Raw genomic sequence first — 20173 nt, 5'->3', positions numbered from 1 at the left:
CCCAGGTACACGCCCAACCGCTGTGAAACCCACCTCTTTCACGGAAGGGGGGACACAAGCAGCACAAATCCCAAAACAATTGGGACAGGCGATCTCAGAGAGCTACACTCCAGAGATCCCACTATAGAGACACAAATAGCGATGACACTGAAGGTGAGTCTGACACACCCACTTTTAGTAAGGAGGAAATTACAGCGCTTAAGCGCCTGCTCCAGACCCTGTCCAAACAGGAAGACAAGAAGGCAGAGCACTTGGCCGCAGCTGCTGCAAAGCCAAAGTCCCCTTCTCCTGACACTTTGTCAAAACGACTGACACGCTCACACAGATGGACTGAGAGAACCGCTCCCTCCAGGACACTCCTGGTGGTACAGTCCAACTCAAGAGAGAATCCTCTCACAGAGTCCAAAGCCACTCAGGGCAGTCCGCCCTCCCAACACTTCTTGTGTCACCTTACTGAAAGGGGAGTTTCACGGAAATTCTACCTGCCTGTAACACTTGAAAACACTCCCACAAAGACTTGAGACTACAGACTTGTGACCCTGAGGTCCAGCCACTTGGCCCTGAAAACCTCAATTTGACAGCCATGACATTAGTCCACATGTCTATCGGTCCCATGGACCTCATCCACCCGGTGTATGTCTTACCATTTGACGCCATTCCTCTACTCATTGGCAAAGACTTCCTTAACCGCTTTGAGCCACTGCTTGACTTTCAGAACTTGACGATCTGGGCACAGGTGAGACGACCCCTGCCTATCTCACTGTCTGAATACATCACAGAAATGACGCACTGATCCCCAAAACCACTCCACTGGATTGGCCGATCAGCACCGACACTCATGACTGTGAGCTCAGGACTGCAGAGATGGGGCACACGCCTTCTTCCTTGCCTCCTGACCTCTCTGATAAGGAAGTGATTCACACTGAGCCTTCAAATGCTACTGTCAGCCTTCCTTCTTTACCGCTTACCAACGACTCGGTTTCCAGAGGCAACATGACAAATAACGATGAGATGGTTGCACAAACTGTCACCGCCTTCTCTGTCAACACTTCACCAGAACCATCTTCCACGACTTTACATAAAGGCATGAGAGGGGGGTCAGACACCACATATATTCATCCTACAGCTGAACTTGACACCAAGTTTACAGCACTAGGTAAACAGGGTGCTGTTAAAGACACACCCCAGCACTCCCAAGCGGATTTGCTCCCCACCCATCCCGCCCTTATGACTTGCGACGCCACCAGAGCCCAGGCAGCAGGCTTGTCTGTGACAGCCGCCTCTGCGCCACAAATCTCAGTCCCTGACTCTCTTGGTGACTCTGACCTAATTCGGCTTCAAACTCTTGATCCCGCCATTAGCAAAATGCTCCTCTGCCTTTCTGACGCAGAGCCTGTCTCCAACACTGAGCTTGATTCCATCCCTGGCTTGAAACACCTTTACCTGGTGCGCTCTTCTTTGCGTGTTGTTAAGGGCATTCTCTCGTATGTCTCAGACGCCCGCACTTCACCTGCGTTCGTGGTGCCTCAGAGCCACAGGGGGGTGATGCTCATGCACGCCCATGACTCACCTTACAAAAGGCACAATGGATTCAAAGCAACACACAGTGCACTAAAACAAGTAGCATATTGGCCAAACATGCAAAAAGATGTAGCAGACTACATCAAAACCTGTAAGGTTTGCTGCCAGTCTCAACCAGCAAAACCATCACACAGAGCCTCCTTACAACGGAGAGGCATTTCTTCTCCCTTGTCACGCCCACAATTTGACTGGATTGAACCCCTAATTGAATCAGCGAAACAAACATTTCCTCCCAGGCCAAGATAATTTAGACAACAGCACACAAAGATGCAAAGTCTATAATGACCAAAACGTGTCTCATAACACAGACAAACATTCATCTGTTCTGGACCAAATCAAGCTTCAGAAAATTCCCATGGGACTTGTCGGGAACGATAATGTCCTAATAAATTAATAATTAACAGAAATCCTCAACAGCTCTCTCTTCGTAAGAGAGAGCAAGAAACCCTAAACTTGCCCCCCCCACACACACACGTAACCATGGCAACTGACCTTCCTCTTTGTTTGATTACCTCACATCAAAGGATTTTCTCCTTTTCACAGCCAGATGCAAATTTGAGGAACTCCAGGACATCCAGCCCTAAATTCCTTTGTGTAAACAGAGTACTGTCTCCTCAAGACTCAAATTATCTTGTTCAATTACATTTTTCAGTTACTCAACTAGGTCTCCCCATTCCATTTTAGTAGTTATGTTACCATGTTGTTGTTATTGTCTGTTGTTGAAAATAATCTAAATAAGTTAATTTTTCAGTGTTTTAATTTTCAGCAAGGTCACATGACTTTATCCATTTTATTTGTAACCAATGCTTTGTTCACAACACTTCATGACTCTTCATTTAGAAATGATGATAGAAATTGTCATCCTATACTACTCGAGCAATTTTCCAGCTCAAATTTAAGGTTAAAAATAACTAAATTGACTAAATTTCCCAGCTCCTGAGCAAAGATTGTTTTAGGGTTAAGCAGAGCTATCCTCATGTAACCCCAGCTCCCCCAAGTGGACAAAATAAGTATTACATGCCATTCTGAAATGCTAGCCTCAAAGTTGAACTACTGACTGTTTTCCTTTTATCAAGTGCTTAAACTAAGTACGATACAACCGTTGACAATTAAGGTTTGATTGTGGGAAGATATTTGATTACAATACGCGCAAATAGATTTTCTTGATTAAGACGTATTAAAGTTAAAGAAAAGACAAGCCCTCCCTCAGGGGACAAAGGACTGTCCCAACAGACAAAACAGCGACACACACGCTTGTTCGCTCTTCTTGTCCTCTGTTTGTTCCTGGCTATCCAACTGAGCTTCGGCACGCGCCCAGCGTGCCCCTCTCTCGGCAACGCCCTAAGATCTTCGGCCTGGTGCAACAAAGCATTTGTTGGTTTTCAAGCAACACATGCGTAGCGCCGCGACATCGATTTTTCTCTCGTTTAAAAGCAACTTTACTTGCGTTTTATTTTCTTTGGTTTTATTTTGTTAAAGTTATCAGTCCGTTAAGTTACACTAGTTTAATTGAAGAACGACCAAGTTCTGTTCTTAAGCTTTATTCGTCGAGCTAACCACACTGAGGTCGGACCTCGGCATGTGGTTCCGCCAGCAGTAACAAAGGACGACCAAACCTCTGACCCGAGCCAGGGTTGGCCTCCACTGCAAGTTTCTTCAATAAGCCTACAAAAGACGGACCTCGGGAGCAATTCCCTGGCAGAGAAAGCGGCCGGTCGACGGCTTTAAGCTGTCCTAACCGAGAACGCACGGATCTCAGCCAGTGAGAGGCCGTTGACCAGCACCCAGCTGGGAGAAGCGACACGCAGTAAGACCAAAACTCATAGCTCGCGTTCATTAGCTGCCCGTATGAGTCACATGCTCCCCACAATAGAACCTTCTCATTGTTTAGCCATTGTTTGTTTCTTTGATGTATTTAACCGCATTTTTATATCACCTTAATTAGTTAATAAATCTCACTGTGACCAAAGGAATTGTGTATGTATTGCCTGTCTCCAAGTCCCTGCCAAGAGAATTTACCCCTTCGATATGAGATTGACTGACTGATTTAAGATAATTGAGCGATTGTTAACTAACTGATTACTAGTGAATAATTGTCTAGTTATTAACCATACTCAGAGGTCCAGAGACTCTGGGCGAATTGGATCTCCGGTGGTGCCCCGCAAAACGAGAAGCTTTGTGAATTAATATTTTCTGAATATTAAAATTCATAATTTGGTATTAATTCTCATAAATGTGTTAAAAAAAATCGTGGTCATGCTACAAATTCAAACTATTGAAAGTTTATTCTTTTCCCCTATTTAATTTTTTCATGACAAGGAAACAGCACACCAGCAACAGGCGTACTGAAACAACCAAACGGTGCACCAACAAATGTCATCCAACCTGTGCTACCATGTGACGTGAATCGGGGTGTGTTCACAACGCTGCCGTAACATAACCGAGCAACATAATGTTAAAATAATATTCCAGGACAACACAAGAAGACAACTTTACTTTTCCAAGTGTTTTCCATGACTTGAAATTTGGTCAACTGTTTTCCAGGTTTTCCAAGAACCGGGGAACCCTGTAGTTGTACATGAATACTGCATGTGTGTGACAGAAGACACAGTCTATAGGAACTCACTAGGTGACCATCTCTCCCCCGCAGAGACCCATTGGTAACAGCTGAGATGGTAAAAGAAGATCTCCTCGTCGTAGCACTTCCCCTGTTGGTGACCAAGTACAGTCCCCCCTTGGAGAGAAAGGCAGGAAGAAAATAAACATACACTGGACTGAACTGATTAAAGTGGACCTGTTAATTTTCTGGAGGCTCACCGTAGACCACCATGTAGTTTCCAATGACAGTGGCTGAGTGGAAAGCTCTCTGTCTGGGGCCTGTTGCTGGGGAACTGAGCGAAGTCCAAAACCGCCAGTCCACGTGGAAAACGTCGATGTTGTTCACTTTCGTACTAAACCTATAAAGGAATATATCAACAAGTGTTCTTGAAATATCTATAAAAGATGCTTCTTACTTTCTTATTTACTCTTAATATCAAAAGGTTAGTTGGGTAACACTTGTTTTATTATTTTAAATGATTTCTATGTCTGCTATTCTGATCTTTAGCTTTATTTAAGTACAGGAATCACATTTATTCTGATCTAAGCCTAGTTCACAGTATAGCCTACGAGAGTCAGGGGACGACTGGCGATCAATCAGCGAGCGATTGGTACTCACCAATCTGCACTCAAAGAGCACATCTAGCATGCTAAATATCTGGAAGAGTTGGCAACTCGGCATCCACATTCAGCCAATGAGAGCAGGCAGCTACTTTTTATTCATTTTCCTTTTTTGTGTTTTATTATATATACACAATGACTGTGTCTGAAATCACCGCTCATTCACATCCGCCTATGTAGGGAGTTGTATGTAGAGGACTATATTGTGAGCTCACACACATAATGAAAACAACACTGTCGGACACTACTCCGATCACTATTTTGGCGCCGTACTTCATTGCCGCGGACAATCGATTGGTGGACTGTTTTTTTCATCAGCGCAATGCATGATGGTATATAGGGCTTGGAAAGTGACCATCGGTTGTACACTACTTTTCAAAATGCATACTGGGATACATTGAGTGGACTATATAAGGTATATTAATCTCACTATACATGCAGAGAGCACTACAAAATGTCGAGCTCACTATATAATCCACTATATAGTGAGTAGTGGGTGATTTCAGACACAGCCTATATAAAATAAACAACTCCTGTTTTGCACATGGTTTCGGTTTATTTCCCGTAATTCTTCTCGCGTGTGTTTTCTTGACAAAACGTGGAGACCAGCCGTTCTCAGCTCATGTAGTGTGAACGCAACGGCGACTTCAAGACTCCCGTTACAAGACATAAAGTCGTGTAGTCTGCACTAGGCATAGAGGGACAGATAGTTTATAATTCACTGTGAAGGAATGGACAGAAAAATGTTGTTTGCATCACAAAATGTTGATGCGTCCATATTTTCTCATGCTTTTCCAACTGGCTGTGTGTGTATTTCTGTTTCCAATTTGGTCATGCATGAGTGGGTGTGTGCCTGGTAGTGGTAGGCCTGTGGCCTCCGTAGACCAGCAGGGTCCTGGATGGGCTGTAGAACACCATGGAGTGGCCAGCAGTGGCCGGGGGCTTTCCAGCAGTGGGCTGAACAGTCTCCCACCCTCCAGAGCTATTCAGGCCAAACCGGTACAGAGAAGATGAAAAGAGATCCTCCTCAGTGCGACCTGGGAAATAAGGCGAGATGCTGCTTAACCTGTGCCCATCCAGACACAGACTGCAAACTGACGATATAATGTGAAGCCTACCTCCAAACACATAGAGATAACTATCTACTACAGCTGCAGCGTGATTGGCCAGTTTAGGAGCACTCTGTGAATTTGAAAAGCCAAGCTGCTGCCAGTCGTCGTGGAGTGGCCGATACATCCAGACGTCACTGGCCAGGGAGCCATTGGCTAGTTCTCCTCCAAAGATCACCATATTACCCATCCACTCCACAGCTGTGTGGGAATGACGAGCCACCTGACGACGTAAGAGAGCCGAACAGTGCAGGAAGGAAGTGAAAGAAAGGGAAATGTAATTAAACAAATCTGACTAGGAGAAATTAGATAACAGGAGACCATACACCACAGACATCCTGCTTAGAAGGTCTCTCCAGCCCTGTGACCTATGCTGTAGATTAGACCTTTTTGATATTTCATCTTTCTCTATTTCTTGATGGACAATTTTGAGTAGGTTTGGAGAAAGACATTTTTGTTACCAGTTAGCATAGCATGCGCAGCAGCTAATTGCTTTTTACATAGAGGATTACTCACATTAGATTTGTTCAACTTTAAATAAAAACAGATTGTACGTTCTATAATAGAAAGACAGTCCTGTAAGACTCTTCTCTGAATGGCGACTGCTTCAGCCTATCATCTAAAGGTATGATTCCCCCTGGGATAGGTGGTAAAATACGGCTTAAGATGGAGACCTCTTCTATTATCTGATAAATGTTTGAGCAGCCTTCGATGGACTGGCGATCTGTCCAGGGTGTACCCCGCCTTTCGCCCGATGCAAGCTGGGATAGGCTCCAGGCCCCCCTGTACGCAGGATAAGCGGTTGACGATGGATGGATGGATGTTTGAGCAGCTATAAATAAATAAGATAAAATAAAAATGTACGGTATTCAACGACGAGAGACAGCTAATGTTTTTCCGAAATAAGGTCCCACGGTGGTCCATGGGAAGGGGCCTTAGGTTCTCTATTCATATCTGAATTTACAAATGATCTACGGTTCAGCGGTGGAAACCAATTTTGTGGGACAGTTTAGTTTAAATGTTTTTCACAAAACTCACTTTATATGCAACAACTAATCCACAAACTACTTACAGGAGAGTGACCATGAGACCTGCTTTCCCATTGGTTGGATGTGAAGTTATATATGATCAAGTCACCAAGAGCTCTGTTCAGGTCAAACCCTAGAGGGAAAAGAAGAAAACCCAAATACACAGATGTCATTAATCACCAGAACCACTGTCAGATATCAGAGAAGAGTAAAAGTTAAACCCTTAAAAGCTATTTCTAACTAAACAGTGTGCAAGTTTAAGTTATAGTTTAATAAATGTTTTGGGTGGGGGGGGGGGGTGTTCGCAAATATTAAAACAACTCTCACCGCCAAACAAGTACATGGCTCCAGTGGAGGACAGGTATACGCCAGCAGAAGCCGTCCTGGGAGGCGTGTAGGGGTTTTCACCGCTCACACGCCACCACTGCCCTGCACCACTGTCGCTATGGAAACCAAGCTGGCAGCTGTGACCCAGGAAGCCTGGGTTACACAGACAGCGCTCTCCTTTCTGAGGCAAAACATGGAGAAGAAGACCAAGAAGCAACGCTTCATAAACTGCACAACTGCCATAATAAGAGCTTATTCAGTGAAGGGTGAGTGACTCTTCCTGTGTGCGAGTTGTTGCAGCAGGACGCAGGTGGAAAGGAGGGAGAGGAGTTTGCTGTGCACATAGAAGAGCTGCCAGCAAGACATTTTGACCAAAGGAATACGCTGATTCAGCTGCACAAATTCAAAACTTTTGTACCTACGAGCCATTTCAGCCTCAACATATGTGTAAACAGGGCCCAGGATTAGACTCCACTCTTACCGTGTCACACTGGCCATTCACAGAACAAGCCTGGGAGCACAGAGAGGTTGTACAAGCTGGCCCACCCCAACCCTGATCGCAGTCACACTTTAATGTAGAGGAGTCACAGCGGCCATGACCGCCACAGGCTCCAGGGCACAAAGAGAAGGTGTAGGTTGCATTGAAGCCTCGCAGGTTGTAATTAGCATCACTGAAGAGATGAAGCAGCATCTGGACCAAGGAAATCAAATCACAGACACAAAGTTAAGATTTGCCACAGAGCTTCTTTCAGGTCCGGTCTTCATTGGTTACCTTGCCGGACTTGGCTTCAACAGGTTGAGGCTGAGTGTTGCCACTCAGACTGGCAAGGAGAGGGCTCTGGTAGGAGTCTCCATCATAGACGAACAGGTAGTCGTAGGCACACTCTGTGTCCATGAAGGTGAAATTTCAGACGATGCGGTTGCCTGGAGCTGGAAGATATAAAAATGGTGGGAGTGAGAGTACCTGTCAGTCTGCGAGTTACTTGGTCATCTGCAATTTTCCTGCACACAAGGCAACATCTGAGCACATTATACCTTCGATAAGCCACTCGCAGTTCCCATTGACAGGGTAGTATCCTGGGCCATCTGTGACGTAGCCTGGCGGTCCCCTCAACACTCGCCTGTGGCCTCTGCAGTCCCCTGCCCGGCACAAAGGCGCCTCAGCCGACAGCAGAACCACCAGGGTGAAGCAGACAAAGATGGGGGAGGCCATCGCTGGGAGAAAAAAGGTGAACGAATCGCTTGGTGTTTGTCCTACTATGCGCTATAAAAATGCAGCAGCATCGTGCAGCAAATGTGGACCAACCTCCTCAATGTCAGCACTTGATCTTGCTCACAAGACAAAGGAACCGTGTCTGCAGGACATACAGGATTACTTCTATTTAAATCCACAAGTCGTACTACTTGGTGTGGCCTCTGCAGTCGCCTTCATGTTCACATATCACTGAAGACTGAAAAATATGGCCAAAAATGTTATCCCGATAAAAAGTTTAATATCTTTTGATATCGATAATTATCACGATAAGTAACAAATCTTTATTTTTTTCGAGTTTAAAGGCTGATTTTTGCTCCTGAGTGAAAATGAAAGAAACCTGAACGTTAATTGTGGTTTAAACTTCTCTTTATGGTCAGAACAAACACTTGATGCCAAACAGTGGATCACTTCACAAATCTGAGGCACATCATAAAAAACAATGTTGATAAAATCTTTGTCAACAGATATGCACGAGTAAAATGAAGTAAAAGCTTTTTTCAGTCCTTTTTCCTCAACCAAACAAACATCTTGATAAAACTTAAGTCCTAATTGGTGTCTGTTTCAAGTGAATAAACTCTTTCACATTGCAAAAGTAAACACATGCAGGTAAACTCCGAGGAAGCCGGTGGAAAATACTAACTCTGATGGAGCTAACACTGAGGAGGCTTTCACACCTGAAAGTTGGTGCGACTTTCAGTGAAAAAACTATAAAGGACTTTACATGACACATCGTCATCATCTCGTTGGCTGCGTCTCCCTGTACTTCACATTGATTGGTTTATTAAACAGTTCAGCGGGTGTCTTTGACAAGAATGAATGAATAAAAAATGAACATATGCATATTTGCCACCAATATATTGTTATTATTATAGCATTACTGCAGCACCAACTGTACTGAAGACTAACTTTGTCGCAACGTCCTCGTTGTGCGAACATAATAAGGTCGTCGACAGGAGGAGGAGACCCCAAGCGATCCTTCTGCACCTCCGTTTGAGCAGAGACCTGAGAGATGTGTGGCAGTGAGCTTCTGCAGCGGCCGTCTGTTTGAAAAGATGAGCTGTCACGGGAGATTTATTTGTGTCCTAATTTCAATGCATGTCTCCGTGCATATGTTTGTTTCCGATTTATACAGCAAACGCCGAACTTCCTGTAAATAGTCCGAACCATCCAAAAAAATGCTCTCACACCAGAAACGAACCGAACCATGGTTCAGTTTGATCCGGACCGAGACTACCTCTTTTCATCGGACCAAATTCCGTCTGTTACTGGGGAGGTCACACCTGCAATTTTGAAAAAAACTGAAAAGTCCGAAAGTCCGGACCAAACCAGGTAGGTGTGAAAGCCCCCTTAGTTAGTCTCATGTAAATTAACTTCACAGTAACGATACCAAAGTGCACCAATCTCACTGTCACACTGAGGTTATCACACATGCGGCATTATAACGTTACATATATCAGTCTATGCATTAGTTTGATAATCATTCTTATCCTTTTAGATAAAAGCATCAGCAGCCAGCTCTCTCAGCAGGCTGTCACAACAGAAAGGAAACGTTACTAAGCTAGTTAACCGAAAACTTATTCCAATAATCAACATTATTTTGCACATTTGCATGACCGTAAACTCACCAGTTCCCGGAGCGTTTGAATCCACTGCGCCGCAAAGTGAGCCGCGCTTGAATCTGGAGTGCACACGTATTCCAGCCTTTATGGTAAATGCAGGGAAACAAACCCAGCAGAGAAGCTGAGACTTTATTCTTCTCTCTGTTGCAGCACGAGGGTCTTACCTGGAGACAGGCTGGGAATCTAATGAGCCTTCTTGTACGTGATTCGATCATCACGTACGATTAACTTATCAAAGTGGAGGATACACATGTGACGTCTTTTCAAAATAAGGTCTTGGCTCACTCAATTATAGAAAGGAAAAGCAGCAAATCTTCATGAGCAGGGACGTGCACAGACATTTTGGTGGGCAGAGACTCAAATGAAAAAAAGGGCTTTTTTTTAACCAAGACAAATACACTGCTCAAAAAAATAAAGGGAACACTTAAACAACACAATGTAACTCCAAGTCAATCACACTCCTGTGAAATCAAACTGTCCACTTAGGACAATCAATTTCACATGCTGTTGTGCAAATGGAGGTGGAAATTATAGGCAATTAGCAAGACGCCCCCAATAAAGGAGCGGTTCTGCAGGTGGTGACCACAGACCACTTCTCAGTTCCTTGCTTCCTGGCTGATGTTTTGGTCACTTTTGAATGTTGGCAGTGCTTTCACTCTAGTGGTAGCATGAGACGGAGTCTACAACCCACACAAGTGGCTCAGGTAGTGCAGCTCATCCAGGATGGCACATCAATGCGAGCTGTGGCAAGAAGGTTTGCTGTGTCTGTCAGCGTAGTGTCCAGAGCATGGAGGCGCTACCAGGAGACAGGCCAGTACATCAGGAGACGTGGAGGAGGCCGTAGGAGGGCAACAACCCAGCAGCAGGACCACTACCTCCGCCTTTGTACAAGGAGGAGCAGGAGGAGCACTGCCAGAGCCCTGCAAAATGACCTCCAGCAGGCCACAAATGTGCATGTGTCTGCTCAAACGGTCAGAAACAGACTCCATGAGGGTGGTACGAGGGCCCGACGTCCACAGGTGGGGGTTGTGCTTACAGCCCAACACCGTGCAGGACGTTTGGCATTTGCCAGAGAACACCAAGATTGGCAAATTCGCCACTGGCGCCCTGTGCTCTTCACAGATGAAAGCAGGTTCACACTGAGCACATGTGACAGACGTGACAGAGTCTGGAGACGCCGTGGAGAACGTTCTACTGCCTGCAACATCCTCCAGCATGATTGGTTTGGCAGTGGGTCAGTAATGGTGTGGGGTGGCGTTTCTTTGGGGGGCCGCACAGCCCTCCATGTGCTCGCCAGAGGTAGCCTGACTGCCATTAGGTACCGAGATGAGATCCTCAGACCCCTTGTGAGACCATATGCTGGTGCGGTTGCGAGACAATGCTAGACCTCATGTGGCTGGAGTGTGTCAGCAGTTCCTGCAAGAGGAAGGCATTGATGCTATGGACCGGCCCGCCCGTTCCCCAGACCTGAATCCAACTGAGCACATCTGGGACATCATGTCTCGCTCCATCCACCAACGCCACGTTGCACCGCAGACTGTCCAGGAGTTGGCGGATGCTTTAGTCCAGGTCTGGGAGGAGATCCCTCAGGAGACCATCCGCCACCTCATCAGGAGCCCAGGCGTTGTAGGGAGGTCGTACAGGCACGTGGAGGCCACACACACTACTGAGCCTCATTCTGACTTGTTTTAAGGACATTACATCAAAGTGGATCGGCCTGTAGTTTGGTTTTCCACTTTGATTTTGAGTGTGACTCCAAATCCAGACCTCCATGGGTTGATAAATTTGATTTCCATTAATCATTTTTGTGTGATTTTGTTGTCAGCACATTCAACTATGTAAAGAAAGGAGTATTTAATGAGATTATTTCATTCATTCAGATCTAGGATGTGTTATTTTAGTGTTCCCTTTATTTTTTGAGCAGTGTATATTAACTCAACAACATTTTTACTTTTCTACAAAATAATCAGTTCACACAGAGACCACGGTCTTCTTTAGTATTCACTAGGTTTATCACAGGAGCAGCAACAGCAAAGCAAACTATGCCACAATGTGCATGTTTTCTATGCTACTGGTTTCAAGTATATATTTATGACTTAGTTTCATTAATAATTTGTATATTTTTCACAAGGCAATAAATCGTTTCAACTCTTTTGGTGTTACTGGAATACATAACACTTCACATAAATCTTCACACTAAACTGCATCGGGCTGCAGGAATAATTAAAATAAATGTTATTTAAATACTTTTACTTTTTGTTTCACAAGCAAGATATTCATACAAATAAAGACATTTCCACCATAAATTGGTGCAGAAAATGTCTCCAGAATGCAGGAAATTAAGAGTTTAATGCTCAAAAGATTCTGTGGGGGGGGGGGGGGGGTAGACTATAGACTAAATATAATTACGGAGGTCCGGACCTCGGTGACCTCATAGCTGGTCACGGCCATGCCTTTTTAAAGTAGTAGCCTACTGCCATAGTGATCAGTGGCTGTGATGCTGCTAGGTGGTGTATTAGAGGCCGCTACCTGTTTGTACGTGCGTGCATCAGCAGGGCGGCCGTGGTGGAGTATACAGTGGCCGAGGATACGTGCTGGTGTGTGTGGGACTAAATTCAGAGGTGAGAGGCCATGGAGAGCTTTAAAAGTGATCAATAAAACTCTGTTCTAAAACATACTGGGGGCCAGTGTGATGAAGCTAAAACATGGGCGATGTGTTCATATTTCTTTGTTCTGGTTAAAAGCCTGGCAGCTGAGTTCTGGACAGTCTGGAGTCCATCGTTAGATTTTTGGGTCAAGGAAGTAAAAAGGCTGTTGCAGTAATCCAGGCGTGATGATAAAAATGGTCTCAGTGGTCCCTCTGAGATGCGGTGGAGTACAGGTAGAAAAGAAAATACTCAAGTAAAGTAAGGTACCTCAAATGTGTACTTAAGTACAGTACTAGAGTAAATGTATTTAGTTATTTTCCACAACTGGAGTAATTCATCCCTGTGTTATTACGGAATTATCAATCTGAGACTGAGGCCTTACACTCGTAGGAAAACAACAAAACTTTTAATTCCTGCAGACCATCATGAGACAGATGCCCGGTGTTTTGGTGTTCATGGCTGGCTGACAGATGATATCCAACAACCAGGTTGAGATGGGCATTTACTGCCACTGTGGCTGATTCTGAGAATTGCAAGTTGAAAACATGGTCAACATAAATCAAAGTTAGACTTTTACACAGTTTGTTACATCCATTACATGCACTCTAATCCTCTGTCAAGGCATCTTTTCCCCAATTAAAAATGAACACGACAAGAAACATGCAAAGCAACGAATGTGAATTGTCTAAGAAAGTAACTTACAACAAACAAGTTGCTGATTACTACATTAATATTTTTATATTTTGTATTGTCACCTTACACCTGAATTTTGTGTTTCCATTTAGATATATAAAAGACATTACAAGCATAAATTGGTCCGGAGAATGTCTCCAGAATGCAGGAAATTAAGTGTTTAATGCTCAAAATCTTCTGGGGGCCCCAGACCCCCCAAATCATATATCACAGAAGTGAATATTTGTTCACGTTTCAGGTGCAAGTGTATCACTGCACTCCCAATCTGAGCCCTTAAATGGCCCCACCACTTTTCAGCACAAAGTGACGCCCTTGTATGAAAGTAGTAAGGACTTTTATTAAAAAGGGTTTGGACTGACATGTTTTAGGCCCAGAGACACTGAGAGGGGGTTTCTGTTCTGTGCTGACCATGTTCACTCTCTCTATTGGCAGAAAATATAAATAAACAAGTTTATTAAAAAGTTGGTAACCTTTACGAGCAGCTGCAGGGATGTAATATCAGTCCGCAGGCCGGTCCACCACTTAGGACTGAAATATCAAGTGTGGGACGGATTAACATGACATTTTGTTAAAAACACGTCTGATCCCGGAGGATGAAACCTTCTGACTTTGGGGATCCTCCAACTTTTCCTCTAGCGCCACCAGCAGGTGGACATTTATATACATACCTGAAAAACTAATGACACTCCCATCAGCCTCAGCTGCAGCCTCTGATTGCATGTTTGTTTACTGCAAAAGTGATATCAAGCAAACAGAAAGCATTTAATCAGAGCATCGACAGAGGGACATGTCATTGTTCCTGTCTCTCTCTCTCTCTCTCTCTCTCTCTCTCTCTCTGTGGGAGTGGTCTCCTGCAGGTCACGTGGTCTCAGCCTTTGTTGATGTGATTCAGTGGAGAAAGAACAGGAGGACAAAAAAAAAAAAAGATTCCCAGTTCGACCGACCGACCTACCGCATCCATCCGTCCTCTCTCCCCGGCGCACACTCGCTCCTCTTCGGCCTGGGTGCCGCTGAAGCCCCCTTTCGGATCTCTACCTGGACCTTTTGTCTCCGCGGCGCTCCGCGCTTCTCCCCGCCGGTTAGAGGAGTGCGAGGCAGCGGGGCTGGGGGATGGAGGCTCAGTCCGGGCTGTGAGCAGACTGGTTTTAGGAGGTGGCGGAGGTGTGGGGGTCGCTGTGTGTGTGTGTGTGAAGCCCCGGGCCCTGCTTGGCTTTGTTATCCTGGGCTTCGCTCGGCAGCCCTCCTCCCGGCTTTCTCGTCGTGTTTTGCAGCCGTTTCTGCTCCGGTTCAGCATGCAGCCTTCCTCCTGAGGGACCCAGAAGGAGTTTTCAGGAGGGCAGCACATGGAGCACGTTAGGATTTAGGGCTGGTTCTGGCTGCAGGATTTGATTATTCTCCTGTTTTTGTACTGAGGATTTTTTTGAAGGACGAATCCAGAAAAACAGATTTATTTTTCTCCCTCTTTACCTTTTTATCTCCTCCCTACCCATTGTACACCTCCATCTGCCTTTAGGCCTCTTTTCCTCTCTCTCCCCCCTTCACCTCCATTTATCTCTTTATCTCATCCCTTTGAGTCTCTGCCTCTCTTCTGTCTTCATCCCTCCATCTGTCCCAGTACACTCCTCCTCCTCCTCTCCTCCTCCTCCTCCTCCTCCTCCTCCCCACCACCGTCCTCCATTATGGCTCCAGTGTGCCGGGTCTCCTGGTCCTGCTGCCTGCTGGTTCTGCTGGTTCTCCCCACCGTCCGGAGCTCGTTCCCCCGCGGCGGAGGCACCAGCGGAGCGGACTGTGGCCCGGGAAGGCCGCCGACTGCCCAGGTGAGCCCCTGCCTCCCTGTTTCCACCTGACCCTCCTCAGGTGGGTCAGCCTTGAAGGTGTTTGAGGAGCTGCAGGTCAGAGGTCACAGGCATCTTTATTCATTTGACCCCCCCCCCCCCCCTCCTCTGTGTCATCTCTAATTGGATGTTTTCAGTGCAGCAGATCACATGATCCAGCTGTTGTCATTGAGACATCTTTGTGTTGCTGTTGTCATGACGACCGCTGCAGCATGAACACAAGAGGTTTGATGGAGCTGATACTGCTGCACAAGATTAACAGGGTTTGATATCAGAGCAGAAACATGAGGTCAATAACAGCTCAGTGTGATCAGAGAGACTGTGTGTGTGTGTGTGTGTGTGTGTGTGTGTGTGTGTGTGTGTGTGTTGACCACTCCTCACTTTAACTGGGCTCTATTTTAGGGTTAATTACAGGGTGGAGAAACAGGGCGAGGTTAGAGTTAGGGAGGACCATGTGTGGGAGTTCAGCCTATATGCTGTACGTACACAGCCAGTACTCATGGGTGCATCAAACTGGAACTTTACTAGAGAAGTCTGGTGATATGTTCTGGTTTTCTTCACGTTCAGCAGTAGGGCTGCAGCCAACCATTATTTTCATTGTCAACTAATGTGCCGATTATTCAGTTTGTCTAGAAAATGTCAAGAAATTGTGACAAATGCTCATCAGACTTTTAAAAAGAAAAAGCCCAAAGTGACGTCTTCAAATTGCTTCTTTTGTCCAACCAGCTGCCCAAAATCCCAAAGACTCTTAATTTATTATCATAAATTACCCAACAATGCAGCATGTTGTTCTTTCGACCCACTAATCATTTACATTTATTCATTTAGCTGACGCTTTTATCCAAAGCGACTTACAATTGCTGTACATGTCAGAGGTCGCACGCCTCTGGAGCAACGAGGGGTTAAGGGTCTCCCACACCAAAGGCACGCGTCTCATCCACTGCACCCTAATCAATTAATCGACCGATCGTTGCAGCTGTATTCAGCAGTACATGGATGTCCTAATGAGTCCTGTGTGTCTCTGTCCTCTGATCCATGGAAACCATTAAACCCATCAGTGAGCCTCTCGGCTGCACTGGGTCACATGTTCCTTGTATCACCGCGGACACACACTGTTCTGACTCGGCCCCACACACACTGTTCTGACTCGGCCCACACACACTGTTCTGACTCGGCCCCACACACACTGTTCTGACTCGGCCCCACATACTCACTCACCGCTGGAAATAGTCCCCAACGAGTGCACTATTTCCTCGTGTTTGTCTGAGGAAGCTCCTGCTGCAGCGACTACATTGAGAGACGGACTGACAGGTTGTTGGTTTGGGTCCAAACATGAGATTTAAAGAGAACAGACTGTTGGGCCGTTTGTCTGATCGGCCAGTCAAACTTTTATGCAGCCTGTAACTTCTGTGATCTAAATCTAGACACCTGGAACTAAATACTTCATGCAAACACTGATCAGGGACAAACAGGCTAATTTCATCTGTTTGAAGTTTTTATAAAGTTTCTATTTTCAGAAGATCTGAACTCTTTTTTTTTTTTTTTTAAACACGGTCGCCCACTTTAGCTCGGCCACAGACGTTCTCCTGGGAAGACGCTCCACTCTCTTTCTCTTCAGTGGTTTGTTATTTATGAGCTCGGGTCTGAAACAGAATAATGTGTACAGCGAGTGTGTGTGCGTGTGTGTGTGTGTGTGTGTGTGTGTGTGTGTGTGTGTGTGTGCGTGTGTGTGTGTGTGTGTGTGCGCATTAAAACAATTCCTACTTCTGGGCCGTAGCTTGAGGCGCACCTCCCCTAAAATATAACTACTGCTATCTTCACATTTCCAACTTGTCCTTCTTCTTCCTCTGCCTCAGGTGGTTCAATGCTCGGTCAAACCTTCTCCTCCAACTGCTTCTCTCGTTTCTGCGTTTTTAGTAATTTCACTAAAAGTAGCTGCTGTTGAACTTTGAATCTGCTCCAACTCCAACATGATCCGCTGAGTTTCAGTCGCCGTCGTTTGTTTTCCGCCAACACCAACGAAAAAGAAGAACCTCGCCGCCCAACTAGTGTAAATGGTGTTCACGATGGCGTGGACTCGACGCAGAAGTATAAATTGTCCTATAAAGTGTGGATTTTTGTCAATCGGACTGATTATGCACCATGTAGATATATGAACAGAAGTGTCCCTTTGGTCTGTCTCTTATTCAAATAAAGGGGAATTAGCAAAGCTTAATTTCCTGAAAAGAACTCTGGGGTCAGGGCTGCTGGGGTCGGTGAGAGCAACATGGTCCTTAGCTTGCTGTGGCGTGCTTCAGAGGGCTTTGTTAAGAGTGTGGATGCAGGGTGGTTCTGTTGGGCCTTCTCTGTGTTGTGGTCCAACTCCATGAAACACAGTATGATGAGAGGGGGCCCACCTGATGACCTTGGAGCGCGGCCTCCGCTCTTACACTGAAACAAATTCATATTCAAACCTTCTAGTAGTTTAGTTTTTTGGAAAAGGCAGGTGAAAGGACAATTCATGAAAAGGTTTCTGATACCGAAGGGAAACTAAACACTAGTGGATTTAGATACATAGTGATGGTGGTGGTTTGGCCTTAGCGTTCTGATGAAGTTGCTTATTAAGGCAGTGGCGGCCGGCCAGCTAGTTTAAAGGCAGCATGAAAGCTACCAATGTGAAGAAAAAACTTTTCAGTAATATAGAAATTACAAATGAATATTTAGTTGAGTTTAAATGGAGCTGGTCTTTAAAGTGCCACATTAAAGATCTCTCCTGGAAACCTCCTGGGAAATGATCTTCACATATTAAAAAAACGTAACTGGGAAATCTTAATGCTGCAGCCTATGATGATAATTTAGACAACCGTTTGGGACGAGCATTTCCTGTTTGAATATGATAATGTCCCTGTGAACAAAGCAGCTCTGTAAAGAACTGGCTCTGACCTGAACCCCATCCAGCGAAGACTGAAACCAGAACAGTGGAGGCCGTCCACATGTGGAGGGGATTTTCAGATACTTTTGCAGAGAAACTGCAGTCAGTGTTTCTCAGCATGTAGGCTGGGAAGAGAAAGATAAGAGTGTAGGGGAGCGAGAAAAACAAGGACAGAGATAATGAAGTCATTAGAGCGTGAGAGGCCGAGAGACATAGAGTGATGCAGAGAGAGAGAGAAGGTTAGTCAGTCTTCGCCTCGGCGATCCTCAGAGGATGAAAACACTCTTCCACTTCAGTTCGAGGTCGATCTTCTTCGCTCACTGCTCTTCATGACCGACTGGCCTCAGATCAGCTTCACGTTCCTCATCACTCTGCTTCTGATAATACTCCCCGACCGGCTTCACCGAACTTGTCACCAGCTGCTTTTACATGCGTTTCCACACTGCAGCAATTTACAGAATCATGTCGGTTCACTCCTAAATAAACAAAAAAGTCACCTGACTGTCGGATGTAGTTCTGTAGTCACAGTTCACTGACCCATCACAGTTTTGAGTCAGTCACTCAGCCATTCACAGAGGGTTTATGGAGCCGAGGTCGTTTTAGTGTGAACGCTGATGTGAAGCTCGCGTCAGGTTGAAACAACACTCTGGTCTGCTAGTCTTTGCCTGCAACACACTTTTTAATGATTAATATCAGTTTTCGGTCCAGTTTGCCATATTGTACTGAAAATTTGTATTCTGCCAAATTGTCGTTCAGATGTAGTTGGGGCTGCACGATTAATCGAATATTGATCACGATTAAGATTTTAGATTCCCACAATGAAATGAACACGATCGACGGCGATATCACCATTTAAAAAGCGTGCTCCGCTCACGGAAAACTCCGCTGCATATCGAGCGCTTCTTAAACTTACAGCCGAGGGGCGGATTAGGCTGCGTGCTCCGTCCTGCTGCTACAGTCCAGAGTAGAGAAGAAAAGTCCACGAGCCCGCAGACAACCGAACAAAACCGGGTCGCAGAGAGACGTGGCCGGCATGCAGAGTAGAAAAGGACAAAATAACAACAAGCCAACAACATGCTAAGCTATAGAAATGGGTCTGAGACGCTTCCACTGAAAGTTAACGTGTGCAGAGGACGGGGCAAAGCCGCGGGCAAAATGTTATTTGTATTTGGCTTCTAGGTGAATTTGCACTTTAAGGACCAGTCTTATTCTGATGCAAAGATTTGTTCATTAGCTGAAAGGCAGCACATCATGGATGTTCAAACAGTTGCTTGTATATTAAATTTGAAAGTGTCCCTAAAACCGGTGAATAATGGCGATGATGATCATGCAGCCCTAGATGTAGTAGCTACAAACATAAGGCTTTAGTCCCTTTTTACTCTCTGACTCTAGCTCCAGAGTTACAGAAACAATTTCCAGAAAAGTTGGCATATTTTCCTAAATGCAAAACACGTTAGTTCATGTGAACCTTTTATTTCACTGACAAAAGAATAGATTTTTTCAATAGTTTTACTGAGCAGCGTTGTTGAATTTTGTAGGTTAGAATTTGACACTGGGACAGAGTATCACCTCCACAACAAGCGGGCTAACTGGTAACAGGTAAAGTAACATGCAGCAGAGGCTCAGTCTTTGCAGGAAAGGACGGGTCGCGGCTCACCGCTTTGTGCCGAAATGCGTCAGTCCAACGCAACGGAGGGAACGTATCTGTACGTAAGGTTGCAGAGAGTTTATAATACCTTTTACTTTCTGATTTTAGCTCTTGATTTAGTCTCTAACGTTAGTTTTTGTGTACTGTAGTTCTTGCCTTTATCGCCTGACTTCAGTCTGATTGTTGTTCCCCAGCTGTGTCACTCCTCTACATCAGGCCCCCACTTCACAGACAGCTGGATGGACGTTGTGTTTAGTGTGTGTAAATAAAGGCTTTACTCACTGTAACTCCCACAGGGCC

At 45.3% G+C, this 20173-nt stretch overlaps 1 protein-coding gene across 1 annotated transcript in view; it reads right to left on the bottom strand.

The window, feature by feature from the left end:
* The window catches only part of LOC119885848 (multiple epidermal growth factor-like domains protein 8), a 46071-nt gene that overhangs the window by 22780 nt on the left and 3118 nt on the right, over positions 1-20173 (bottom strand). Inside the window, 11 exon segments of the mRNA XM_038696184.1 lie at positions 4208-4315; positions 4399-4538; positions 5654-5837; positions 5919-6132; positions 6982-7070; positions 7265-7445; positions 7746-7955; positions 8037-8194; positions 8300-8528; positions 14432-14785; positions 15221-15365. Of these exon segments, the coding sequence (XP_038552112.1) occupies positions 4208-4315; positions 4399-4538; positions 5654-5837; positions 5919-6132; positions 6982-7070; positions 7265-7445; positions 7746-7955; positions 8037-8194; positions 8300-8528; positions 14432-14785; positions 15221-15365 (2012 nt within the window).

The sequence above is a fragment of the Micropterus salmoides genome, unplaced genomic scaffold (assembly GCF_014851395.1).
Source record: "Micropterus salmoides isolate LMB-PRFRI ecotype aquatic unplaced genomic scaffold, ASM1485139v1 Ms_hic_scaffold_1, whole genome shotgun sequence".
Taxonomy (NCBI): Eukaryota; Metazoa; Chordata; class Actinopteri; order Centrarchiformes; family Centrarchidae; genus Micropterus; species Micropterus salmoides.
Note: the sequence above shows the minus strand (reverse complement) of the source record. Positions and strands in the feature narration are given on the sequence as shown.